The sequence below is a fragment of the Zingiber officinale genome, unplaced genomic scaffold (assembly GCF_018446385.1).
Source record: "Zingiber officinale cultivar Zhangliang unplaced genomic scaffold, Zo_v1.1 ctg161, whole genome shotgun sequence".
In the NCBI taxonomy this organism is placed as follows: Eukaryota; Viridiplantae; Streptophyta; class Magnoliopsida; order Zingiberales; family Zingiberaceae; genus Zingiber; species Zingiber officinale.
The window spans coordinates 156,019-184,016 of record NW_024589854.1 but is presented as its reverse complement, the minus strand read 5'-3'; the positions used below and the strand labels follow the sequence as shown (position 1 = coordinate 184,016).

General features: G+C 39.2%; 2 protein-coding genes across 2 annotated transcripts; one reads left to right on the top strand and one right to left on the bottom strand.

Annotated features, from left to right (window-relative positions):
• Position 1: 1 nt before the first annotated feature.
• Positions 2–22,177, top strand: LOC122036419 (non-specific lipid transfer protein GPI-anchored 4-like). The gene is made up of 5 exons (XM_042595717.1): positions 2–128; positions 1,751–1,847; positions 21,273–21,569; positions 21,662–21,688; positions 21,768–22,177. The coding sequence occupies exons 1-5, from the start codon at positions 123–125 to the stop codon at positions 22,115–22,117; spliced, it is 777 nt and encodes a 258-aa protein (XP_042451651.1). The 5' UTR covers positions 2–122; the 3' UTR covers positions 22,118–22,177.
• LOC122036418 (protein indeterminate-domain 7-like) lies at positions 2,374–5,687 on the bottom strand. Its single transcript, XM_042595716.1, has 3 exons — positions 5,318–5,687; positions 4,836–5,238; positions 2,374–3,141 (listed from the first exon to the last, which is right to left on the bottom strand). The coding sequence occupies exons 1-3, from the start codon at positions 5,472–5,474 to the stop codon at positions 2,520–2,522; spliced, it is 1,182 nt and encodes a 393-aa protein (XP_042451650.1). The 5' UTR covers positions 5,475–5,687; the 3' UTR covers positions 2,374–2,519.
• Positions 22,178–27,998: the final 5,821 nt, after the last annotated feature.

The following is a 27,998-nucleotide window of genomic DNA, read 5'->3' as shown; positions in this document are numbered from 1 at the left end:
ATAGAGTCCAGCAGAAGCGGAAAACCAAGCAACGGCGGTCGGCGGTCGGCGGCCGGCGGCAGCCTTCTTCCTTCTTCATCCCCTTGCACAATGCGGAATCCATCGATCGGATCAGGTGATCAATGCAGGTAGATTGATCTCGCTCTCATCTTAACTAATCTTAGTTTAGTTGGTCATTCTCTATAATTAGTGATTTCACCATTCTTTTTTTGCCACAATGCTTTCGTGCCCCACAAACCCTACACTCAATCACGATGATTCCATGATGGATGGTCTCACAGACTGCATTTGATTTAATACCGCGAAATAGAATTCACTTAATTAGACCATTGATTTCAATTTGATAAATTGCATTGGTGGGACTCTGTTGTTGCTAAGAACTTTAGAATCCAGAGAACGATCCTTAGTGGGCGTTGGCTCCCACTCCATCCTTTTTCATCGATCATCTCCCAAGCTGTCCATTGTTTTACTCGGATCTCAAAACGAGCACCTTTGTTTAGTGGAAAATTGTGAGCTTTGGACCACTTCCATTATGTAGTACGAGGCATTAGTTTCAGATTCCATCAATGATGATATGATACCTTCTTTAAACGATTTTGGAGGCACCGACGAATCACTGAGCTCTGAATTTTTAGGCTAATCTTACTCATTGAGGACAACGAATGCTATCCATCTCTTAGACTATTGTCTTAATTCACCAGGAGTCACCTGTGTCGTTCCCTTGGTGCGATACGATAGCAGTACGATGTTTTCGTAACAGTGTCAAGTCAACAAGATTGGAGTGGCTAGTCTTTGGATCGTTAGCTTTTTGAAAAAAAAAAAGGAGAAAAAGAGAAAAGTAGATGTGCCTGGAGATGGGGATGATCCAAAGCAATGAGAAGAACAAGGGGACTAATAATTAGGCCATGGAAGATGGGGAGATTCCAGAGTTGGAAGCCCAAGGGAGAGAAGGGACTGGCAAGAGAGCCTTTTTTGTTTGTCTACTTGTGAAAAAGCAAAGGAATAAAGAAAAGGATGACCAGAGCAGGCTTTTTTAGTAGGCAAAATGGCATGTATTGTACTCTTAACCGGCAACTCACATGCATCTGTTTTCCTTCCCAAAAAATCTTTTGAAAAGTTTGTAAGGGATAGCTCTACTCATGCAAATACACAATCCCTAGCTAGCTAGACTGGTCTCCATGCATATTCTTCAGTGTTACATAAAAAAGATAATATTTTTCTTTGTTTTCATAAAAGAAGTTAATAGAACTACAAAATGGTTATGTTCTAATTCAATCAACCTGCTATGTTTTCAAACATGGCCGAAGATGTAAATTTTATCCTAGTCAAAGATCTTTAAAAATTTTCTCATTTCATATGTGAGGAAGCAATGAAGATTAAAACTATGTGGGTGGTATGGGACCTTAATTTGCTGCTGAACAATCACATAACCAAGATTGATTAAAGGGTGACTTGCAATTTCCTTTTCACAAAGAGTATACTATTTAGTTGCGATGGTCAAGTTTATTTTTGATGTATCCTGGTCTAAAATATCTGGTCATTCCTGCAGTGCCAACATTCCTGAAACGTCTGAAATATAAGAGCCGACAAACTGGCGTCGTAACTCAAGTGTTGAAAATATTTGAATCGCCAAAGCGATGTTTCTGCTTAATTAATCTTGATTTTCATCTTCCCTTTTTTATTTATTAATTGTTATTTCGCACACAAAAACATCCTGATTAATGATTATAATGGTGCACATTTTCTCCAGCTAGAAAGCTGTCTTGGTTGGTCTCCTCCAATCCCAATGAGAGCTCAAACCGATAAAGTAGAGAGATCAAAAAGACCGGAGGATTCAGTTGGCCGAGGTATGCATCCGTGAACATCTTTTTACTCACGCGTTGACATTTTCTGTCCGCTTTTCTTCTGGTACTCTTACATCTTTTCTCTTAGGCATTTGCCGCTATTTTTCATGCTACCTACTAATTGGACAATTCAAGAGTCCTTTGGCCCTCCCTGCCACCTGGCTCTTTCAAATCATAAATAATGAATTTCAAACATATTAAACTCCACCTTTCTTACTTTTTGAGCAAAAGCCGTTCGGTTTCTTGACTCCTGAGCAAGCTTTTGCCTTCATGTTTGCAATTATCTGGTTTAGTAGTACTGTTCGTGGGATACTCCAGATTATATTTGTTGCCAATAATATAAGATAATTCAAGCTAACAACTATGTAGCAGGGATGTGTAATAAATTATAATTTCAAATTAACTGGCTTCAGTGCACACTCAGTGGCTTGAATTCAGGTAAACATCTACAAGAACACTCTTAATTATTCTATTTGTTTGAAGACCTAATTAATTAACGAAGAGTATATATGATATAAGTTTGGTCGATGCAAACGTTACGCATTCATGATGATAGTGAGATAAAGAGCTTAACAGTAGGGGCACAGCAGCAACATTTGTAACGACAATTAATTAATCCGCATGATAGTAATTAAAATTCAAAGTGAACTAAACTCGAGCAGTTTGCGTGCTGTCTCAGTTCCACGTTCCACTGACCGGAGGGAACTCGGCGATCTGCTTGTTTGGGTGACCAACAGGGGCGCATGGTGAGGCAGTCACCAGATCCAGAAGTAGCTCATCGCCCCCATCCCCTCCGGCTGCTACGCCGAGGAAGTCCCTAGTCCAGCGGTCGCCGGCCTCCTGCCACATCATAAGGTCTTGGACGCCGGACTCAGAATTGACGGCGATAGTATTTCCAGCAGTTGCACTAGTGTAACCTAGGCCACTTAAGGCGTTCGTGATGCTCATAGGGCCCATAGCTGAGGCCCTCTGGAGCAGCGCAGTGGCTGAGAGATGAGGTGAAGGACTGGGGTTGGTAGGAAGGTGGTGAAGGAGAGAAGAAAAGTTGTCTTCAGGCTTTTTTACCAGCTCAATGTCTCCTAGATTAATACTGCAGTCGTCAGGGCTAGGGTTAAGAATCAAATTAGCGTTAGCAGAGGCAAAGGGGTCCCAGGGTGAGGACGATGAGGGGAGGAAGAGAGGCTGATGCAATGGTGGGAATGCACTGGTGGCGCCGGCCCCGGCCCCGGCCATCACTCGTGCACTTTCTTCTGCCAAGGCGTCACAGAATGCTCTGTGGGTGATGAAGCTATCCTTTCTGCATGCGCCAAATAAATGAAGTTAGAATAAACAGTTAAACACCATGCATGGTTATCACCGTGAACTGTATATTATATTTGCATGTTAATTCTTTAATCACTAGCTTGGCTGTTTTTTTTTTAATTCTACAATTTGCATAATCAAGACAGATGTTGATATAATTTCTTGAATCTATAAGCAAATAATTATGCATGGCAAGGAAACAGGATATTGACTAGTGAGATATTATTTTTCTCCTTTGTGATTGTATGCGCTGATCTGTCTCTAGCAGTTCAGTTGAAAAATCATAGAGAAGAGAAGAGTATACAGATACATAGATAGGAAATTAGTATATAATGAGTGTCTATCATCTACAAGATTTAAAGATATATGCCGAGCTATATAGTATTATGGAGTTGCAACACAATATACAGTTTTATCTATTGGGTGTGTTAGTGGAGTTATGTATGATAAGATTTTCCCGGATAGATATAAGCTAGCTTATCAGTTATATATATTGACAATATCTAGATTTGCTAATATTTCTGTAATAGATTTTATCATAATTTATTATAGTTATGTTGATTTTCCACTTTTTTAGACCAATTATGATTTATGAGTACTTGATTAGCCTAGCTAGCTAGTTTTAGCTAGGTTTACTAAAAAAATATACGGAAAAATTCGAAACTCATATAATACGTGTACAGCTAGTTCCTCGTCATTTTCCTTTCATTAATTTGTAAAATCATGGACAGATGCGAGAACAAAATCTCATGGCTAATCCACGATGCCAAAGTTGCTAATTCTCTCTCTCAGTTGTTAACGTACAGAGGGTGTAAAATGTATTTTTAAATTACTATCTATGGATGCCATCATGAACTGACATGTACTCAAATAATTTCATAATTTTGGAGATATTCTTATATATAAATTATATCACAAAAGAGTCACGCATTTCACCTTGTTGAGTCATGGGCATCGAATTTCGAGCAGTTGACCATTCAGAAATCATAATTTGATTGTTTATCAGCCTTACAGAAACTTTACCAGTGAAATCAAAAAGATCTATGCAAGTAAACACGTGGTAGGAAAATGACTCTCATACTGTGTATGGTTGTCAGCCAAAGCCATGCATTGCCTCTCTCTAACACTGAAACATGCAGCAATAAGACCTCCGCTAGTGCTATCTCCTATCTATATGACAAGATCCAGCATAGTGGATGGTAAGTGCAGGTCTGTGTCTCAAACTCTCAATTAATACTCAGCGAGTGCAAATGTGCATGTTGTTCTTAGTTTGAGTAAATCACGAGTGTAGTTTCCTTGTGTGCATTATGACTCAGATAAGAAGAAGATTTAGCACAGGAACAATTCTCCTAAAACATATGAACTAGGATTTATTGTGTTAACAGTAATAATAAACCGGATTTTTTTTTCTTCTTTATAGCTTTATTTTATTAGATCCTGTGGGTTAATTTTTCTATCTTTCCTTACAGGTAGCGATAGCTAGAAAAATTCATTATTCTTAGAAAACATGCAGTATATATAGATCGTAGTTCTTGCCTTAAAACTGATTGGGATAACGTACGATGTTAAATTAATTTTGCAGGAGAAAGAAGGAAGGCGAGGTTGAGAGAGGATTAGAATGATGATATGTGGCGATGAAAAAAAACTGAGAGTTGTGAAACATACATAATCAATAAATAAATCACAAACCTGGAGAAAAGGGTGCCGCAGTCACATCTATACTCCCTTGTTCCGCAGGTCTTAACATGAGCTTTCCAATCAGAGTGCACAGCGTATCTCTTAGAGCACTTGTCACATTTCCACTTCTTCTCTCCATGCTTCCTAGAGAAGTGTTTCTTGATCCCTGTCAGATCTCCAAGAGCCCTGGAAGGATGGTGATGCACACAAGATGGCTCTGGGCAAACGTACACCCTCTTCCTTGTAGCTCCTTCTTTGTTGCTTCTCTGCCTCAGCTTCCATGGTAAGTTGTGCCCTCTCCTATGCAGCTGCAGGTTTTGATCCCTTTGGAAGCCCTTGCTACATATCTCACAAACGAACCTATTGGTGGCCATCAGCGTATTAGGTGACAAAGCCACAACTTCAGCTTCTGGGTCTTTAATTAGAACAAAAAATAAAATTAAAAAAAATTGATCAGAAAACTAAGAACAGTATATATATGTCAAGGCCTGAACCTGGATGCCCTGCTTGGTTTCTCTTCTTCTTGGTCTTGGGTAGTGGCTGTTGGTGAGGTGATATGGAAGTAGGCAAAGAGTTCAAGCTGAAGTGGTCTTGAGCTCTTGTCTCCGAGGAAACACTAGCTTCTTCAGAGATGGAGTTGGAATTTGACATCGTTTCTAACAAAAATACCAAGCAAGGAGATCTTCTTTGTTTGTTTTCTTTCAGCAATGGTGGGAATGAAAAGGGGCCATATAGTGGTGTGGTGGTATATAGTCACTATTCTGTTCTTATCTTAAGAACAAAGCTTCCAGCTGCGTACAAGAAAGAAAAAGAGGCGCAGATAGCGAAGAGAGCTGAAGAGAATAAACCCACCAAACTTTATTAATTAGGACGTGCTGCGCTGGATAGAGTACTGGTCATAGGTGGCACTAAGTTAATTATACTACCGGCCGGAAATTAAGGCAACATTTACATTATATTGGAAGGGTAGTAATTAATATCATAAGAACAAAAAAACATATATAATTTATATTAGCCTCTTCATTTTTTTATTCTCATCTAAAAAAAGGTTTTTGTTATTTTTAAAATATATGTTCATTTTGATTACAAATTCATGGTAACCCACTCAAAGGAGTTGCCAGTGTTGGAGATATCAAATTAAAGACTTCACGATGAAGAGGATTTACCTTGAGAAAGAGAGGATTAGGAACCAAGTAGTACCTTAAGGAAAAGAAGGTTTCAACCAGTTGGCTTTGCACCAGGGAGCAATTGAGCTACAAAGGAATTGGTGCAAAATCGTAGGGATGGGCATTCTAATTTTACCTGAAACCGCAAGGTCATACGAACTAAAAAAAATAGTTTACTAATTTACTGATTTGATTTCAGTTTGTAAAATAGACAAAACTATCATTTTCATTTGCATATGGAGAAATTGTAAAACCAAACAAATCGATAAATATCCAATAAGTATGAAATATGCCCAACTTTGGAATGAGGTTTTTGTTTGTGCTTCATCTTATTTCTCAAAGGGGCAGATTTTATTGCTACTTTAACAAGTTTATTATTGCTTATAATATAGAGCATATTTAGCTGACATTTTACTATTATTTTACAGCTTTGTTCTCCTATATAAACAATAAAATTCACTATTTTTAGTAGACATTTTTATAAAATTATCAGTTTAAATTGAACTAAATTAGAATTGATCTGAAACTTTTTATTCTATTTAAGCTCGAAATAAAAATATTTTGTTTCATTTCAGTTTGAAATTTTCAAATAAAAAAATCACTTTAGTTTTTAAATTTTGCTCTTAAAATTTTTATGTCTAAAGTTAAATGCCAGCCAACCCCTTGTTTCCGCCCCTGGTGCCCACCCTAGCAAACTCGTTAAAGAAAAACATAGTGGCTAGGTAGATAGCCATAAATAAGATTCATTCCAGTTTTGTTTTATTTTTGATATATTTTTTTTGGCAAAAAGATGCGTCTTTAATGATAATGATAAATATGGATACCATTGTGATTTTTGCCATGACATAATTAATCTCGCAAAGTGAGATTTTTTGAAACTGCCTGCAGCAGCTCTGCAGCCTATCTGAAAATTTTCATCTATGTTCCGAATTCAAGGTGTGTCATGAGTACTTTCCAATTATTCATCTTTCTCTCGTGTCAAGAAAAGACTGTGCTCTCAAGTGCACAGTGTTCTTTTTCTAATTAATACGAGCCTAGGGATATAATTGTTGTTGAAGGCTGATCAGAAATGGTCAGGAAATTTAGAGGAGTTAAGACTCAGAATGACAAAGCAGTTAGAGGACTCACAAAAGATGTGAGAGGGATTCATGGCTACACCATAAAGTGATGAAGATTATATAAGTTTAATTTAACCCCCCACAAAGCACATGGAATATCCATCTCTTTGATTCAGTTTATGCTTTTTTTTCTCTTTTGTTTGTTTGTTTGTTTGTTTGGGGGTCCATGAATGGAGGACCTTTTGATTTATGTCTTAATTATCAGATATCGATCATCTAAACACCAAAGATGGTTTAATTGTTATTAATAAAACGAGGATGAGAGCAGATATTTTGCTTAAGTTGAACCTTGTAGGAAAGCAAATAAACTTTAAAATTTAGTGCCAATTGATTGTGATCCTCGTATTTCCTTTTTTATTAACCCCTCATCTTTTGCCTCAACTAGGATTTAGTGCCAATTGCTTGATTGATTGGATCTCTCTTTCCATCCACTGGATTTCATTTTTTTAATCATTCATGCATATATGCATGCTTCTTTAATTTGTTCCCTTTTTCTTTGGAATATATACTTTGTATCTTAGCTTTACGCTCGCTGATTAATGATTCTTGCCCAGGCATGGGAATATGGGATGTTTGAATTCTATTTAATGATCATAATTAATTAGTTGTTTAATACTGGTCTCAAAAACAAGTACATCTAGGAATGAATTCAAGTGGGTGGTGTTAAATAACATTGCATTGCTGGCTAGCTCGTATACGTACATATATAGCAAATTGGCCATTATGATTGTCTGAATTATATATATAACATGCATTCATGGTTCTGTATGATCGAAATGTAAGTGGATAGTGGTCCATCGCTCCACAGTAGTGTACAGTTTGTTTCAGGAAAAATGGGTTTATATCTTTTTTAAATATAGATATAAATTACATATAGAGTTGCAAACAGACAGTGGAACATGCACACCATGCAGGTACTTTTGAGAGGTACCGTATATATAGCCTCTGGAAAAGCTTCGAGTAGAAATTTTATACTGAAATTAACAAGGATGGAGAAGCAACTTCAATAGTTAGCAGTCAACACTCCATTGATGTTTTTTCTTCTCCGTGAAAAAATAAATCAGAATTAATTAACAGCTTGGTTATTTGTCTATATATCATCTGGAATTAGTATGAATTAGAGTGGCTTGCACTCTATCTTAAACTCATGCTTAAGCACGTAAGTTTTTTTGGTGTAAGTAAATCATATGTGAAGTTAATTAATCCTAGTTAGCAGCTTGGTAATTACTTTAATTTTCTGTCAGCTTAAACCTTATGTTTAAGCACGTCATTGGCATCAAAAACAAAGTCCAAAGCAAACCCAATCAAATCCGAACAAAAAATGAAGATCCGACTGAATTGAAAAGCTTGTGGGATCCAATTCAACCAGAGAAATTCAGAACAAGTGCGGGAGAGTATATATATTGTTGAAAATAAAAATTGATTACGTTGAGAAAGTCGAAGAGTCGCCTGAGAATGTCCAAGTGCCAGGAAGTCCAAGAGTCGCATGAGGAAATCCAAGAGTCGCCCAGAAGTCTTTTATCCTTCTATAAATAGTGTAGTTGTATGAAAAGAAAATAATTAAGATAGACAGAGCGAGTGCTCACCAATGTTTCCAACAAACTGGTATCAGACCCAAGGATGTCTTTAAGCTTCCAGTATCTGCGTCTTACGAAGGACAACTATGATAGTCGGTCTATTCGAGTAAAGGCGATACTCGGTTCCCAAGGTGCATGAGAAATTGTCGGCGATGGGTTTGTCGAACCTGACGAGGATGCGGAGTTGATCCTGATTTAAAAGTTCGAGAAGAACAAAAAGAAGGACAAGCATGCTCTATCTATCATCCACCAGTGTTAGGACAATGCGGTTTTTGAGAAAGTAGCAAATGCCTCAACTTCAAAGGAGGCATGGGGAATTCTCGAAAATTCTCACAAAGGAGTGGATAAGGTAAAGAAGGTGCGACTTCAAATTTTACGAGGAGAATTTGAAGCTCTTCGTCAGGAAGCATCGGAGTCTATTTCAGACTATTTCATGCGGATCTTCTCCATCGTCAACCAGATGAAGATAAATGGTGAAAGTATAGAAGACGTTCGCGTGATCGAGAAAATTTTACGTTCTCTACATAAGAGATTTGATCATGTTGTGGTTACAATCGAGGAGAACAGAGATTTAAATTGGAGAATCTGTCCATTGACGAATTAAATGGATCGCTACGGGTGCACGAGGAGCGAATGAACAAGCACAAGAAAGAGACATCGGAGCAAGTCTTACTAGTCAAGCATTCGTCTGCCAAAAGGGGAAGTGCAGTTTCATGAGGCCGCGGTCGCGGTTAAGGTCGCGGTTATTCTCATGGTGGTAGTCGAGGTCATGGCAGAAATCAAGAAGATGAGAGAGTGAACGATGAAAAGCCACGAGGAAATCCAAGAGGTCGTGGTAGAGGAAGAGAAAGAGGACGAGGACGAGGAAGTGACGGATACAAGTCACGTGTTGAGTGCTACAATTGTCACAAAATGGGTCACTATGCCCGTAACTGCTGGTACGCCGAGGATGCAAAAGAAGAAGTCAATTTGGTCGAGGAGAAAGAAGTGGAAGAGTCAACGTTGTTGTTAGCACTCAACCAAGAATCTGTTGGAGGAGGAAGCCAATGGTATCTAGACAACGGTGCGAGTAACCACATGTGTGGCAACAAGTCGAAATTTGTTGAACTTGAGGAAAAGGCAACTAGGAATGTCACGTTTGGTGATGCTTCGAAAATCCAGATTGAAGGCAAAGGTACCATTTTGATTCGGTTGAAGGATGGTACTCACAGGTTTATTTCCGATGTGTATTATGTCCCTAGATTAAAGAACAATATTTTGGGTTTGGGGCAACTCATGGAGAGGGGCTACCAGATTCTAATGAAGGATCGTAATCTTTGGCTATGAGACGGGAGCACTAACCTAATTGCGAAGGTGACGATGTCGAAGAATAGGATGTTTTCGATTTGTATTCAAACCGGAGAGCCAAATTGCTTGCAAGTGTCTGTAAAGGATCCAGCGTGGTGTTGGCACATGAGGATGGGACATTTCAATTTCAGTGGCCTGAAAATGGTGTTCGAAAAGAAGATGGTAAAGGGTGTGCCTTTGATCAACCATCCGGATCAACTTTGTGAAGCGTGTTTTCTAGGCAAACACGTAAGAAGAAGTTTTCCGAAGGAAGCAACATCAAAAGTGACAAAGCCGCTTGAATTAATTCATGTCGATGTTTGTGGACCGATCAAGCCGTTATCTTATGGTAAAAGTAATTATTTCTTACTTTTCATCGACGATTTTAGCCGGAAGACTTGGGTTTATTTCTTGAAAGAAAAATTTGAGAGTTTTAATGCTTTCAAGAATTTTACGGCTTTGGTGGAGAGAGAGAGTGGCTATATAATTCGAGCGTTGAGAACCGATAGAGGAGGAGAGTTTACTTCTAGTGTTTTTAACCGTTTTTGTGAAGAAAATGACATTAGGCACTTCCTCACAGTTCCAAGATCACCGCAACAAAATGGAGTGGCTGAAAGAAAGAACCAATCCATCCTCAACATGGCGGGAAGCATCATGAAAAATAAGAAGATGCCAAAGGAATTTTGGGCGGAAGCAGTGGCTTGTGCGGTGTATCTCCTCAATCGTTGTCCGACCAAAAGCGTGAAAGACCAGACACCAATTGAAGCTTGGAGCAGAAAGAAGCCAGATGTATCTCACTTAAGGATTTTTGGGAGTATTGCTTACAAGCATGTGCCGAAGCAAGAGAGAACAAAACTTGATGATAGAAGCGAGAAGTTTGTGTTCATCGGCTATGACGGAAAATCGAAGGGGTACAAGCTCTACAATCCTATCAACGGGAAGATTGTTGTGAGTCGTGATGTGGAGTTTGATGAAGATGCTTCTTGGAATTGGGAAGTACATGAAGATTCCATCGACAAATTCTTCCCATTCTTCGATGAGGACAATCAAGGAGAAGAAACATGTCAGCCCGCAGTTCCTACGATAACACCGAACACACCTTCTGATACATCTTCATCAAGTGAAAGCTCTAATGAACACACCTTTTTTGTCCCCAGGACGTAGCACAGCTGGGGGCGCATGGTTTCGTGGCTGAAAGGTCCAGGGTTCGATCCTCGGGGTGTCATTGCCTGAGGTTAGCGTCCCGGCTATGCGCTTTCAGCTGTGTACCTGCATTTATCTCCCTCCATATCCGTGGGACCGGCGCTAGGGGGGCCGCTGATGTGGCGGTTTCACTTTTTTTTTTTTCTAATGAAGGATCACAAAGGATGAGAACTATCCAAGATCTTTACGAGAATATGGAGGTAATCGATGATGTCTCTATGTTCTGTCTGTTGGCCAAAACAACGCCTTTGAGTTTTGAAGAAGCTAGTAAGGAGGAGAAATGGAGACAAGCCATGGACGAGGAGATTCGAGCCATTGAAAGAAACGACACCTGGGAACTCACTTCTCTTCCAGTGGGTCAAAAGTCGATTGGTGTCAAGTGGATATTCAAAGAGAAAAAGAATGTCAAAGGTGTCGTGGAAAAATATAAAGCGAGATTAGTCGTCAAGGGTTATGCACAACGACACGAGTGGACTACGAGGAGGTATTTGCTCCAGTTGCTCATTTAGAAACAATCAGATTTTTTGTTTCATTTGCGGCACAAAGAAACTGGAAAATATTTCAATTAGACGCAAAGTCGGCATTTCTTAACAGTTTCCTTGAGGAGGATGTTTTTTTGGAGCAACCAAAAGGCTATGTGGTGAAAGGACAAGAAGGAAAGGTATTGAAGTTGAAGAGGGCGTTGTACGGTCTCAAGCAAGTGCCTCAAGTATGGTAAAGTCGGATTGATGCCTATTTTCGAGATAAAGGATTTGCAAGATGTCCACATGAGTATGCACTTTTTGTGAAGATGGATAAAAATGGAGATTGTTTGTTCGTTTGCCTTTATGTGGGCGATCTTATTTTTTTAGGAAATAATCCAAGTCTCTTTGAAGATTTCAAGAATGATATAGCTCGAGAATTTGAGATGGCAGATATTGACTTAATGTCATTTTACCTCGGATTAGAAGTGCGCCAATCGGATGATGGAATTTTTGTTGGGCAGCAAGCATATGTGAAGGAAGTTCTGGATAGATTTAATATGTCAAATAGCAAACCGGTGGCTACTCCTATGGAGGCTAGAGCTAAATTGAGCAAGGACTAAGAGGAAGAAAAGGTGGATCTTACACTGTTCAAATGTCTTATGGGATGCCAAAGGTATTTGACATTGACATGAACTCGGCCGGATATTCTTTTTAGCGTGGGGATAATTAGTCGATTCATGGAAGTGCCAACAATGAATCACATGAAGGTGGTAAAGAGGATTTTGAGATATTTGAAAGGTACTATTGATTTCGGACTGTTTTATTCGTCGTCCAAGGAATTCCAACTTATTGGATATTGCGACAGTGATTTTGCCCGAGATATAGATGATTGGAAAAGCACAACTGGATTTGTGTTTTTTATGAGGTCTAATGCAATTTCGTGGAGTTCAAAGAAACAGGCAATCATCACGCTATCTTCCTGTGAAGTTGAATATGTCGCGATTACGGCATGCGCTTGTCACGCAATCTGGCCAAGAAGAATGTTGAAGGAGATAGGCTTGTCGGAGAATGAAGCGACCACAATTTTTGTTGACAACAAGTCTGCTCAAGCTCTGGCGAGAAATCATGTTTTTCATAATCGAAGTAAACACATCGATACATGCTATCATTTCATCCGAGAGAGTATTACGGAAAAGGAGATCAAACTTGAATATGTGAAATCTGCTGATCAAGTTGCGGATATTTTTAAAAAACCTCTTGGAGTGGATGTTTTCAGCAAGATGAGGAGTATGCTTGGAGTCATGAAGAAAATCAATTTTAAGGGGGAGTGTTGAAAATAAAAATTAATCACGTTGAGAAAGTCGAAGAGTCGCCTGAGAATTTCCAAGAGTCAGGAAGTCCAAGAGTCGCATGAGGAAATCCAAGAGTCGTCCAGAAATCTTTTATCCTTCTATAAATAATGTAGTTGTATGAAAAGAAAATAAGATAGACAGAGCGAGTGCTCACCAACGTTTCCAATACATATATCATTCTATTACACAGGCTTATGGTAGGAGATTGGAATTAAATATGAATGGCTATTCTTCTTAGAACTAGCAAATTGGTTATTAGATATGAAAGGTTGTCGAGTTGTGTTGTTCTGAAGTGTTGGTCAAGACCTCCTTATAAAGCCCATTGAGGGCGCCCTCAAGGAGGTTGAAGGCGCCCTCAACTCCGCCGTTTCTGTAGCGAAGATGAGCTTTGACTCCTTCGTAGCTTACCCACCTGAGGGCGCATTCAACCTCCATGATGGCACCTTCAATACCGTCCGAGGCGCCTCAACTCTTCATGAGGGCGCTTCTAGCTTCGCTGTGTGCACTTCTCAACCTTTGCACCCGAGCGCCTCTAAGCTCCATGAGGGCGCCTCGGGTACTGTTCATCTGAGGCAAGGCTTGCTCCTTTGTCCCAGCAAGATATGTTAGTCCCAAAAATACCCTGCAAAATAAAGTTAATACATAATAATAATACGAATGTGAAAGTCTGACAGTCACCGGACTGTCCGATTCTGACTTCGGATTTTCGACCGAAAACTCTAGGTTGAATCGACGTCTACTGTTCCCTCAGCGGGGAACACATTTTCACCTACTCCTCTCAGGAGAACATACCTGTTTCCAGACTGGTCCTCCAGATCGACTGGACTTTCTGCTTAGGATTACCACCCCCTAAGACCTAGGATTACCACCCCCTAGGGTTTTTCATCACCTAGGGTTACCACCCCTAGACCTAAGGTTACCGCCCCTTAGGGTTTTTCTCCACCCGGGGTTACCACCTCTAGGACCTAAGGTTACCACCCCCTAGGGTTTTTCACTTGCCTAACTGCAGCTATGACTTTTTTCCTAAGTACACTTAGGACTTTCCTGCAAAGTTCATTCAAACATATCAGATAATTAAACAACTTAACTTTGAACCCATTGACATAATCAAAACATAGGTTCGATCGTCGGATGCTTCCCGCACCAACACTTTCTACTTCAACAGTACCCATCAGCGACACCTAGACGTGACCACGGTTCGGAACCGACGGTTTGACAGTTCGGAACCGCCGGTTCGACGGTTCCAGGCAGGTCGACCCTTAACCTTAATCGCCCAAGACGGTTACGGTTCACGGTTCAGAACCGCTGGTTCACGGTTCGTCACGGTTCAAGATTAATATGTTAAAAAAAATTAAAAATTAAAAATTAGAAATTAAAATTTATTAAAAAAAGGGCTTGCACTTATTTAAGTTGCCTACGTATCCCTTTAGGGGAATCAAAGCCCACGTAGTTCTTTTACATTTTTATCCTTTTACATTTTCATTCACTTCCATTTCCTGTTCCTGTCGTATTTGTTCCTTCAGTATCAAAATCTTCAACTTCGTCATCTGAAAGTTGCATTCCTTGGATTCTTTTCTCCGCTTTGGTCCAATTGTCTAGTAATGCTTGGGCTTCCAATGAGTCGGGAGACAAAGTTGATCGTCGTTCATCTAATATATTGCCGCCGGCACTGAACGTCTGCTCCACAGCAACAGTTGACACTGGAGAAGCTAAAATTTCTTTTGCGATCACGGAGAGAACGAGAAAGCTTTGAGCCTTCTGTGACCACCACTTTAAGATATCGAAGTTTTCGTTATCTGCTTCATTAAAATCAAAAGAAGTCGTAAAATAATTCTCAAGTTTCTGTGTGGAACTTGAGGATCCCCGTGGACGTTTTGTCCGTTCTTTTAATAAGAGTTGTGCTTTTGTAAGTTTTAAATTACTACTAGTAGTTTGTTGAATTTCAGAAATATTAATTTGTGTTCCATATTTTGCATAATATTGATTATAAATATTATATAAATAAATTCTAACATTATATATAATATTAGCTGGATCAGGGGAAGAAGAATCTTTAATTGAAATTAAGCATCATAATATAAAGTTAACATTTCTTGTAAAATTTCTAATTTAAATCTAGGATCTAAAGCAAATGCAATTAAATAAATTTCAGGAATTAAATAAAAATATTTCCATTTAGTTTTCATAGCTAAGATGCAAGGAGATAAAGATTCATTATTAATATGTTCATTTAAAACTAATACTATATTAGAAAAAATTTCTAAAACTAATTGAGCAGTGGGATAATAAACACCGCAAAGTTGTTCGGTTGCATCATTAAATACTTTTAAAATTTCACAAATACTACTACAAATATTCCATTGTTGTGAAAATAAATATATATTAGTATTAGTGTTTTGTGCAAAAAATAAACATAATAATTCTTTATATTGAAATGAATCTTGTAATAATTGGTATGTTGAATTTCAACGTGTTGGTACATCACGTGGAAATTTTTTAGGTCTCATTCCATTAATTTTACAAAACCTACCCCATTGTTTCATTATAGATGGATGAGACCATAAATAAGAAATTGCAATTTTAATTGGTTTAATATAACTTTCTAAAATTTTTAAACCATCTTGAACACATAAATTTAAAACATGACATACACAACGAATATGAAAAAATAAACCTCCAATAATAGGTTGACAAACAAATTTTAGATCATCTATACAAGCGGTATTAGAACTAGCATTATCTAATGATATTGAAAATATTTTATGAGTTAAACCATATTCTTCTAAAATTAAACATAATAATTGTGCGATATTATGAGCATTATGTGATTTATCAAAAACTCTATAAGCTAATAATCTTTTTTGGAGGTTCCAAGAGTTATCGATCCAATGACAAGTCACACCCATATACGAATGTGTTTGCCAATGATCACTCCAAATATCGGAACATAAAGAAACTTTATTATCTAATTTACTAAATTCATCAATTAAATTCTTTTTTCCTTGTTTACTAATTTTTTAATTGCACGAGTAAGTGTAGTCCTAGGAACACGTTTAGCACATGGATTAAGAGATTCTTTACAAAAATCTTCAAATGTGCATTTAGATCCAAAACTAAAAGAAAGATGTTCTATGGAAATAAATTTAGCTAATGATTCTCTTAATTTATTATCCGAATATAAAAATAAACCGGAATCGGTACTACCGCTAGTTGAAGAAAATCTTGATAATAGTGTTTGAGAACGGTCGAGTCCATATTCCGTCGGGTGCTTCGTTTCTACATGTCGTTTCAACGACCCATAGCCGCCGCCGGCTTGGAATTTGTAGGAAGCATTGCAGTGCTTACATTTTGCACGCATTTCTCCCGACGGAAGAGTGACCTTCTCAAAATGTTTAGTAAAAATAGAAGACTTTAGAGGAGGAAGTTCCCGAACCTTAGAAGTAATTGCATCGGTACTTCCTTGTGTTTCGGGTGTCGGATTCGGAAGATGCTCGATCTCATCATCGGTGGATTGAATGTTGGGGTTGGGGTCCTCCTCCCGCGGATTCATTATTTACTTTCCCTTCCGAGCTCGAGATGATGCACCTCCGCGGCCTCCTTCCATTGTAATTGAAAATTGAAAACGAAAGCGTGTAGAGATTAGAGAATACGAAAATGAGATTAAAAGTAGAGAAGATGTGTGTGAAAAATGATGAAATGAGTTCTCTATTTATAGAGTTTTGATAGTAACGGACACTAAATCATAGCCATTGATCAAAAAACGGTCAAATGATCCTAACCGTTGAAAAAAAATACCTAAAAAATCCTCCCAACGGCTACGAACCGCCGGTTAACCGGCGGTTCCAACGGCTATGAACCGCCGGTTCTTCGGTTTTTACACCCAATGAACCGGAACCGGCCCGGCAACTTGCCGGGCCGGTTCCGGTTCGACCCGGCGAACCGGGTCCGGGCCAGACCCGGGCCGGGTCCGGGCCAGACCTGGGCCGGGTCCGGGCCAGACCCGGCCCGGGGTCGGGTCTAGCGACACCTCCTTCTCTCAGCCATGCCTCCGAAAACTAAGTAATCTCTAAACCCTAGAACTCGATTTTCAATGTTTTTGTTGCTCTATGCCCATTGCTAATCAGTTGCTTCTGATGTCTTCATGCATGATGCATTTCATTCATGTTTTGTGTTTACTCTTCATTGTTGGTGCATCATTAACATATTGCAATCTTCTTGCATTTCATTCTCATAATAGGCAAAAATCTGTTGAGGGTGAGGGCTCTTCCAAATCCCCTCAGCCACCTACAGATTCATGATTTCCCAATGCATCATTACAACACAAATTTCACACATATATATTCAAACTTATTTCTCTTCGCTCCATAGATCAGAAGTTCTTTCATGATCATTACTCCAATGTAATAAGCGTTCTACGCCACTATCAATTGGAAAATTTAGTATATCTTGAGTGTGGGATCCATGAGGATTATGTATCTCAATTTTATAACAACCTCCATCCTCATGGTGATGAATACCACTATCGAACTCGCGTTGCTAAACGTACTTTGAAATTTTCTCCTTCTATATTACGATCGTTCTTAGAGTGTCGGTCATCCACAGATACGTTTATTTTCTACCCTACAGTGCTAGAGCTTCTACTTACACCGTTTGTTCACATTTCTCTTGATAGCATGCATCAGCATTTTTATGTTTGGCCACGTCTTGATGGACCCCTAGCTTCCATCACCACATACTCTACTATGGAGCTCTCTCCCGCTGACTATGCCTTGTTTAAAGTCATAGTCAACTGCATTTTACCCATTATCACTTGGCCCCTTGCATCTATCAGACCTATGCACATGTTCATATTATGCTCTTAGTCAATCTCTTGTTGTCAACATTGCATTGAATATGTTCCAATGCATCATTCATTTCACTCGGCCAGCTCATGGGATGATACACATGTCGTTTGACCATGTCATTACTGAGTGGCTGGAGTCTATGGGGATCGATGTGACACATGGTCTTCAACTTCTGATGTCGTGGAAGTATTCGCATACCTCTGTGCACTCCTTCTATTTGGCTCACATTGTGTTTGAGGGTGATCATCTCCATTGGGACACGCAACGCCCGAGGGTGTAGGAGCTGATGTTGAGGTAGAGGCTGGATCTGACACATCTGAGTCTGAGGATGATGTCCGAGCTCAGCTTCTTCGGTTTGACGAGACCATGGACACTAGATTTGAGGAGTTACAGCTAGAGCGTGATTTGGAGAAGGTGCAGATCCGTGGGCAACTCACTACTCTTGTGCGGGGGTAGGCTGCTACTCAGATGAGTCTGGCCAACATTCGATCTGATATTGCCTCATTCCATGAGTTGGTCCGTACCTAGACTGTCGGGCCATCATTTCCACCTCCTCCTCCTGCTGGTGGTGGCGGAACTACGATGTTGGCACCTCCGGAGCGGCCATTCCTCCTGTAGCTAGCGATGATGCTACTGGTGCTGATGACATGATAGAGTTTTATATACCCTTCCCCAGGGACTAGAGGATATCTTCATTGTACTTAGCTATTCTCTTTTGAGTCATGCCTATTTGTATGAACCTTTTTGACTTATCTATGGATTTTTAGAAAGGGGTGCCACTATTCTATCTATCTGTTTATATGTTTCTGTTTTCCCTATATTGCATATGCTTAGGGGGAGTGACCTTACTATGTTTATATTCCTTGCATTTATTTAAACGAAGCACACATACTTTTGTGATATGAATTATATGCATAGCTTAAGGGGGAGTTTCATTTCCTTCTTTAGTTTCTATTCTTGTATATCATTCTTTTTGATATTTGCCAAGGGGGAGAAAATATTGCATTTAAATTTCATGCTATTACATAACATTTTTTACTAGTTTGCAAATATAGTTTACATAGTTTTATGCTATTGCAAAAGTTTATTATCCTACATGATATTGTTTGTGCTTATGTTATGCTATAAATTAGTCTAAAATTAAATACATTGTCAAATATCAAAAAAGGAGAGATTGTTGGTGTAATCATGCTCTAAGCAAGAAATTTTGATGATTGACAATTATTTAAGTTTAAGCTAATACATTAGATCTAATATGTGTTTGAGTTTGCAGGACCAAGAAGGTTGAGGACCAAATTCCTAGCAAGAGAAGCTCTTGTAGGTCGGAAGACTGGATGCAAGGCAAGAGACGTCCAAAGAGGTCAGGGACCAAATCTTTGGCACAAAAGAAGTCCTTGCTAGTCGGAAAACCGGATGTAAGGAAAAAGAAGCCCAGGGAGGTCGAGAACAAGATTCTTAGCAAGACAATTGATAACTAGTTGAAGCAAAGTGTGTTAATCGATTAAGAGAAATGCTTAATCGATTAAGAGGATGTTAAGCGATTGAGCCAATAGCTTAACAGACATTCTGTTTGAAACAGAAAGTTTCTTAATCGATTACAGTAATCAATTATGAAGCTGTAAGCGATTCAATCAATTGCTTACGGTGTCATTTTGCTTTGAACAGAATGCTTCTGTTCGAAGCTTAAGTGATTGGCTTAGTTGATTAAAATACAATCTCCTCGAAGACAAAATAATTCCTAATTGCTTAAGCTAGTCGATTGCCCTTATCTTAATCGATCAGGGTAGGCGATTTAGAGGAGTCACGTAAATGAAACACATGGTAAATCGACTACTTTAATCGATTAACGCCTGGTAATCGACTAAGATTACTTCTTAATCGATTAAGACTCACAAAATGACAAGAAAAATGACTCCTTCTCTACGGTTTAAGAAGATCCGAAGTCTCCTGTTTGAAGGCAACTATTCCATTGCGATCAAGTGTTCTCCATTGCTCTCCAATGCTCCAGATTAAGCTCAAGTTTAATCTCAAGTGCTCAAGCTCTCACTAGTACTGCAATCTTAAGTCACTCAAAGAAAAAGTAGGTGTACTCAAAACCCAAATCTCTTAATTTCTTCTTCCTTGCGAGGTATTCCGTTGAGAGGGAGAGTATACAGATCATTGTGTAAGGTTTCTCCACCTTCGGTGTTGATCCGAGAAGGAGAACTGGAGAAGTTTCATAGTGCAAAGTGTGGTTGTGGTGTGGAACCTTAGATTAGTCACCTTAAGGAGGTGGATACCAAGTAAATACAAGTAGTTACCATTGCTTTTAAGTTTTTGCTGCGCAAAGTCAAGTTAATCAAGAAATCAAAGTGAGTCATATATTCACGCCCCCCCCCTCTAGCTCAACCGGACCTAACAGTCACTAGAAGATGCACTCTCTAATTAGCGACAGAAATAATAGTCTGTCGCCTAACATCGCGATTTAGGGCACAGGAGCGCAATCTTCTTGGCCTCTCCACATATCTAATTAGCGATGGGATATTATTTCCATCTCTAATTAGCGCCGAAAAAAATATTTTTGTCTCTATTATTAAAATACATTACGACGATTTTAACGACAGAATATTTTTTCCGTCTCTAATTAGAGATGGAACAAATATTCCATCTCTAGTTAGAGACGGAATTAAAATATCCGTCTCTATTTAGAGACAAATAATTAATTTTCGTCACTAGCGTTTACTGATTAAATCATTTTGTTATTATAAACGATCAAATAGAATCGAAAATATAGCTCATCTCTAATTAAAGACGAATTATAATTTTGTCGTTATATTAGAGATGGAATTATATTTTCATCTCAAATTTCGTCACTAAACTTCCGCTGTTTTTTTAGTGAACAGCTGCCGGATGATGTTGGATCATATGAGAAAGGATTGATAACACTAATAGAACAAGAAAACTAAGTAATATTGTAATATCTAGTATCCTATTAACTCATTTAAGTAAAATTTAAAATTATTTTCCCTCATATTTAATGTTATTTTAGTTCATTTACTTCCTTGTTTAAAATGTATAATTGATGGTCTCAACCATTTTTGCATTATTTTATACCATAAATTATAATTTTATACCTCGTAATTATGGAAACACAATATTTGATTTCCATACAAGTACTGAAAATTGATTAAAAAAATAATCAACAATTATACACGTGGCATCTTTCTCATGCTCAATTTTCTGAAAATATGGCATGATTTTCATCACATTAATTTGAATACTTAAAAAGCCTCCAATTCCAATTAATATCTGACCAAAAATCTAGAAATCTCTCTGTTTTTCAGTTTCTTTCGTCTATATATTTTTGAAGCAATTGTAATTACTTATTGTTAATTTTCGGTGCAATGAATCGAATGGCAGCGGCGTTGGCCGTCGGGCTGATGGTGGCGGCTTGCGTCGTGGCGGCGGATCCGGAGGACTGTTCGAACGTGCTGACTGATCTGCTGGATTGCCTGCCCTACGTGAGCAACGGCAGCAACACGAGCAGCCCCAGCGCGGGCTGCTGCATCGGGGTCACCGACGTCGTCATCGGCTCGCCCGCCTGCATCTGCGACGCTCTGAAGCAGGCCCGCGAGCTCGGCGTCGAGCTTAACACCAGCCGCGTGCTTGCCCTCCCGGCTGCCTGCGACGTGAAGGAGCCGGAAATTCGTTGCGGCGGTGGTTCCTCTCTCTCTTGCTCTGCTCTCCTTTAATTTCTCTCTCTCTCTCTCTCGATTCAATTAGTTTCTGTTTCCTTTTCGCGTTTTCAGGTGAAATTCCTCCTGCTTCTTCTCCATGTGAGTCATTTCTCATTTGTGTAATTTTTCTTCTATTTTATTTTGTTTATTATTTATGTTGGTCAATTTGCACGCACAGTGCCGTCAAGAGCGCCATCTACGGCGCCACAGTCATCAGAGGCACCTTCTTCGCCACCGCCGTCGCCAATCTCCGCTCCGACTCTGGCGCCACAGTCATCAGAGGCACCTTCTTCGCCACCGCCGTCGCCAATCTCCGCTCCGACTCTGACACCTACCGGCTCTCCGCCTCCACCTCCGCCACCACCCCCAGCCCCGTCAACTGAAGGACCATCACTGTCGCCAGCCGAAGCACCGGCAAGCGACGACCCATTGCCGTCTGATGCGCCACAGCTTGCTGCTTCCTTCCTGCTCCTGCTCGCTGCTTTCGCTGTCACTTCTGCTCTTAATGAATTATGTATGAAGATTTGAGCTCGTTAGGTTCCTGAAATGTTTTAGGGTAACTAAAAAACTATTGTTCAATACATAACGATAAATAATCATGCACTAAGATCTATAAAATTATAGAAGTCAAGGAAAAATTATCCATCTCGATTATAAATCATCTTAATCATCTTTAACTCAAAGAGAACTCCAATCCTACGAGTACATTATGCAAAGCAAAACTAACAACAACAACAACAATCAAGCCTTTTTCCACTAGATGGGGCGGCTGATGCAAAGCAAAACTAAGTACTAGAATAATCCAAATAATAATAGAGTTGATCCGATAATAATGAGGGGGGCTCCGCCAAGGATAGGTCAAAGTAAGGAGGATCGGTTGACGAGGAAGATAGAGTCAAACGAAGCATCCAAGTCGACTAAGCGGACCATGCACGACTGAGCGGATGAGATATGACCAAGTGGGCCAGTTATAGCTGAGCGGATGATAATGGTTGCCTAGACAAGTAAGTCAGTCACTCCTTCGACCAGGTAAAATGGCCCTTTGATAACAAGGAGAAATAAGTAGCAGCTGGTCTCACTGACTGGGCTTTGTGATCGGCTAGAGCGGATATCCATGGACAATCGGGAAATAAGGAAAGAGATAAGTCGACAGACCCTAAGAACACTGCAGAGCTGAGGCACCCAGCCGAACAGACCCCAATCGACTGCCATGGACCCATCAAGTATCTTGTCATATCCTTTTGGAAGTTTGTGTCGCTGACAGTAAAGCATGCCTAGTAAGCAATCATACTTTAAAATCTTTCAGACTGTCACATCAGATAATTGCATAGCTGCTTAAGAAATATTGTCAGGAACACTTTTTAGCATGTCTCTTCCTAGGATACCTAGGAAGATATCCCTACACCTTGAGATGTGTGCACGAGCACCATGTTGACACTATAAAAGGGGGTTCCTAGCTATAAGGAAATGTAAGTGCAACTTCATCTTCCACATTTACTTGTTGCAGTTCTCCATTTCTTGAGATCACTGGATACTGACTTGAGCGTCAGAAGGCCAACGCCGGGAACCCCTTCCCGACCCGACACTGACATTTTTGTCTTGCAGAGCTATGTGGAGTCTTTATCGGGTTAACTACACAGCCACATCCCCAGCTCGCCATCTTTGTCGATTTTGGACAGGATCATATTTATCATTGTATGTGGGAACATTACCTGATTCCAAAATGAAGAGATGGAGGGAGCTAGATGACTCACCATGGTGATGTTGACGCAAAAGGAGTTCGACATGCTGGTGCATGCGCAAGCGACAAAGATATTGGAGTAGTAGCAGGCGATAGTCGGCCATCAGGCAAATGAACCCGCGACATTTGCGACCGGCCAACAGGGCAATCATAGAGGTCAAGCGGAAGACAACGCCGGTCGTCTCCTGAACAACAAGCCGATCGACACATTCAGAGAAGCACCAGATGCGCCAATCCCCTATCATCAGACGTTGTTCTACACTCCTTTAGAGGAATAGGGTCGAGCGGATAGGGCCCAAGGATCCTCATCAAAGGAAGCACTTCCTCAAGATGAGCTCAAGGGTAAAGCCCCAAGGCTCAATGACTCACCCGAACGGATAAACAGACAATTCTCTTAGGAGATACTGGACGATCGACTCCCGCGAAACTACGCGTTGCCAACCATCGGAGAATACACAGGGGCAATTGACCCCGAGGATCACCTCATCAAATTTGATGACATGGTCACACTCCATCTATTCCGATGGGGTCAAATGTCGAGTGTTTCTCACTACACTCTCCGGATCGGCTCAAAGGTTGTTTAGGCAATTACTGATCGGCTCTATATGTAGTTTTAAAGACTTCTGAGTGGCGTTCCTACAACACTTTGCAAGAAGCCGTTGCCATCAGCAGATGAACGTCAATATATTCGCGGTCAAGCAGGGCCCAAGGAGGCATTGTGGTCCTACATCACGAGATTTAACCAGGTAGCTATGAAAGTCCCTTTGGCTACGCTGAAGATCCTTGTGAGTGCATTCTTACAAGGGCTATTAGAGATCAAGTTCTTCCGCTCACTCATCCGCAGGCCCCCTAAGAACGTCGGTCATCTGCTTATAAAATCTACAACAAAAAATATTTTTGTCGCAAAGATACAGTAAATTTTGCAACAAATCTTTGGATTTGTTGTCAATTTACGACAAATCCAAGTTTGTTCCAAATTGGCGACGAATAAGATAGTCCCAAATTTGGGACGAATTCAGTTTTGTTGCAAATCTGGGACGAATTTATGTTCATCCCAGATTTACAACGAATTTTCAAAATTCGTCCCAAATTCCTGAGTTTTTAAAAAATAAGAATAAATGCGTCTGAAATGCAGAAGATAGACCTAAAGACCTCGGAATGACACGAAACAAGTTTCTATACGTTCGTATTGATCTCCCAATCACATTGATGGCTTGAAAATAATTTTTACCAAATATATTGAGCTTCATAAATTTTTCAAAATAAAATGACTTTAATCTTTTTCAAACCCCAACTGTTTTTTACTAAGTTTTAAGATTGATTAAGTTGGTCTAATTAAATTAATTAAGAAAAAAAATTATATTTGATATTTGTGACCATCAATGTGATCAGGAGTTCGATACGAATGCATAGAATCTTGTTTCGTGTTATTCTGAGGTATCTAGGTCCATCTTTTACATTTTAGACACATTTATTCTTATATTCAAAAAAATCAGGAATCTGGGACGAATTTGGAAATTCGTCCCAGATTTGCAACGAATTTGGAAATTTGTCTCAGATTTGCTATGAATTTCCAAATTCGTCCTAGATTTCTAATTTTAAAAAAAATAAGAATAAATACGTCTAAAATGTAGAAGATAGACTTAGAGACCTCGAAATAACACGAAACAAGTTTCTATGCGTTCGTATCGATCTCCTGATCACATTGATATCTTCAAACATTTTTTTCACCAAATATATTGAGGTCCATAAACTTTTCAAGACGGAATAACTTTAATCTTTTTCAAACCGTAATAGTTTTTTACATTTTAAGATTGATTAAGTCGATCTAATTAAATTAATTAAGAAACAATTATATTTGATATTTGTGGCTATCAATGAGATTAGAAGTTCGATACGAATGCATACGATCTTGTTTTGTGTCATTCTAGGGTCTCAAAGTTCATCTTTTACATTTTAGATGCATTTATTCTTATTTTTTAAAAAAAAAATCAGAAATCTGGGACGAATTTGAAAATTCATCCTAGATTTACGATGAATTTCTAAATTTGTCTCAAATTCTTGATTTTTTTTAAAAAAATAAGAATAAATATCTCTAAAATGTGGAAGATTGACTTAAAGACCTCGGAATGACACGAAACAAGTTTCAATGCGTTTGTATCGATCTCCTGATCACATTGATGGCTTCAAACATTTTCACCAAATATATTGAGGTCCATAAATTTTTCAAGACGGAATAACTATTTTTTACTAAGTCTTAAGATTGATTAAGTCGATCTAATTAAATTAATTAAGAAAAAATATATTTGATATTTGTGCCATCAATGTGATCAGGAATTCTATATGAATGCATATAATCTTATTTTGTGTCATTCTGAGGTCTCTAGGTTCATCTTTTACATTTTAGACGCATTTATTCTTATTTTTTAAAAAATCAGGAATCTGGGATGAAATTGGAATGATGAATTTCCAAATTCATCCCAGATTTGCAATGAATTTCCAAATTCATCCTAGATTCCTATTTTTTTAAAAAAAATAAGAATAAATGCATCTAAAATGCGAAAAATGGACATAGAGATCGGAGTGACACGAAAAAAGTTTGTATGCGTTCTTATAAATCTCCTGATTATATTGATGACTTCAAATATTTTTTTACCTAATATATTGAGGTTTATAAATTTTTGAAGGTGAAATGATTTTAATCTTTTTCAAACCCTAACTGTTTTTTACTAATTCTTAAAATTTATTAAGTCGATATGATTAAATTAATTTTAAAAAATTATATTTGATATTTGAGGCCATCAATGTGATTAGGAGATTGAAACGAATGCATAGAAATTTGTTTCGTGTAATTCGAAGGTCTCTAGGCCCATATTCCGTATTTTAGACGCATTTATTCTTATATTTTTAAAAAATCAGGAATCTGGGATGAATTTGGAAATTCATTCCAGATTGGCGATGAATTTCCAAATTCATCCCAGATTCCTGATTTTTTAAAAAAATAAGAATATATGCGTTTAAAATACGAAAAATGGGCCTAAAAGCTCAGAATGACATGAAACTGTTTTTTACTAAGTCTTAAGATTAATTAAGTCGATCTAATTAAATTAATTAAGAAAAGAAATTATATTTGGTATTTGAGGCTATCAATGTGATAAGGAAATCGATACGAACACATAAAATCTTGTTTCGTATAATTCGGAGATCTCTAGGTCAATCTTTCGCATTCTAGAAGCATTTATTCTTATTTTTTAAAAATCATGACTCTGGGATGAATTTGGAAATTCGTCGCAAATCTGGGACGAATTTTCAAATTCATCTCAGATTCCTTATTTTTTAAAAAATAAGAATAAATGCGTTTAAAATGCAGAAGATTGACCTAGAGATCTCGGAATGACATATTGAAATAAGTTTCTATATGTTCGAATCAATCTCCTGATCACATTGATGGTCCATGGGGAGAGGTTCTCTCTCATGAATGAGTGCGTAGGGGGGGGGGGGGGGGGGGAAATCTAGGGCTCGGATTGCACTGAACCATGTTGACTCGTGTGTCGGCATGGCCTGCTTGCGCAGAATGTCGGACCGTTCAGGGCAAAATTTGTCCAAGTAGAACAACTAATATTTTGCCATGTAAACTTTTTGTTATTGTGTAACGGATGCATTAAATTCGAGATTAATGCAGAATCAAAACGGTCAAGTGATAATGAGTGAAACGGTGGGCGTTTCACTGCTCGGAGAGTAATAGTCATTAATCAACCATTAATGCTGCCGTTGATCTGAGCTCCTATATAAGGAGGGCGATCACTGACAGAGGACACACACAGCAACATACGCAGAAGCTCTCCACCTTCATTTCCCTCCTCCTCTGTTGTGCAACTTCTACTCGACAGAGTGCTCGTGATAGCAATCGGGTGCCACTTAGTTCGCCGTGACCACCAGTGCTTGGTGGAAATCACGGTCAACCGTTGTATCTTGGGAAACAAACGACCCTAGTAAGCCTCGAAGCACAACCGGAGGTGGGCAAATCTGTTTCAAGGAGATTACGTCAATCGCAGGCGTCGACCCGCTACTTAAAGCCCGACTAACCACTTGCCCAGTCAGCCTCTCCACTTGGCATATTTGCCCTACCTGTTTGTTCGCCTAACCAGCACCATCTTGACCTGTTGTCTGCCCGCTCGACCGACACCATCTCTACCTGCTTGTCTGTTTGGCCGACCGGCACCATCTCGACCTACCTGTCTTTTCGCCCGACCAGCCTAGCTCGGTCTGCCTACTAGCCCGGTCGACTCTTTATTTGGTCGAACTTGCTCGACCTTACTGCCCTATCTAGCTCTCTCTCTCAGTCTGCCTGGTCGGCCATTCTACTTGCCCCATCGTACTGCTCGGTCGGCCTATCTGATCAGACAGCTGCTCTGCGCGAGCGGACTCTGTGATCTGCTGCTCGACCGATCTGCCCTCTCGACAACACAAACCTACTGCTCAGCCGATCCTCCTGCGGTGACTCAATCCGCTCTTTGGCTCGTAGCAAAAATCAGCCCCTGCTGACAACCTGAGATTATCCGCTTAGGTCATCTCGACTGTAAGTTGAATTTAATTCAGTGTAATTTAAATTCAGCTAATAATCCATAAATCTCCAGCAATAAATTATTCCAACAATTGTTTCTGAAA

Coding starts and splice junctions, on each gene's coding strand:
- LOC122036419 (XM_042595717.1), top strand. Junction 21,570..21,661: donor GCCGGAAATTCGTTGCGGCG/GTGGTTCCTCTC, acceptor TCGCGTTTTCAG/GTGAAATTCCTCCTGCTTCT. Junction 21,689..21,767: donor TCCTCCTGCTTCTTCTCCAT/GTGAGTCATTTC, acceptor TTGCACGCACAG/TGCCGTCAAGAGCGCCATCT.
- LOC122036418 (XM_042595716.1), bottom strand. CDS start 5,474: ATGTCAAATTCCAACTCCATCTCTGAAGAAGCTAGTGTTTCCTCGGAG. Junction 5,239..5,317: donor AAACCAAGCAGGGCATCCAG/GTTCAGGCCTTG, acceptor TTCTAATTAAAG/ACCCAGAAGCTGAAGTTGTG. Junction 3,142..4,835: donor TGCGGCACCCTTTTCTCCAG/GTTTGTGATTTA, acceptor TGGCGCATGCAG/AAAGGATAGCTTCATCACCC.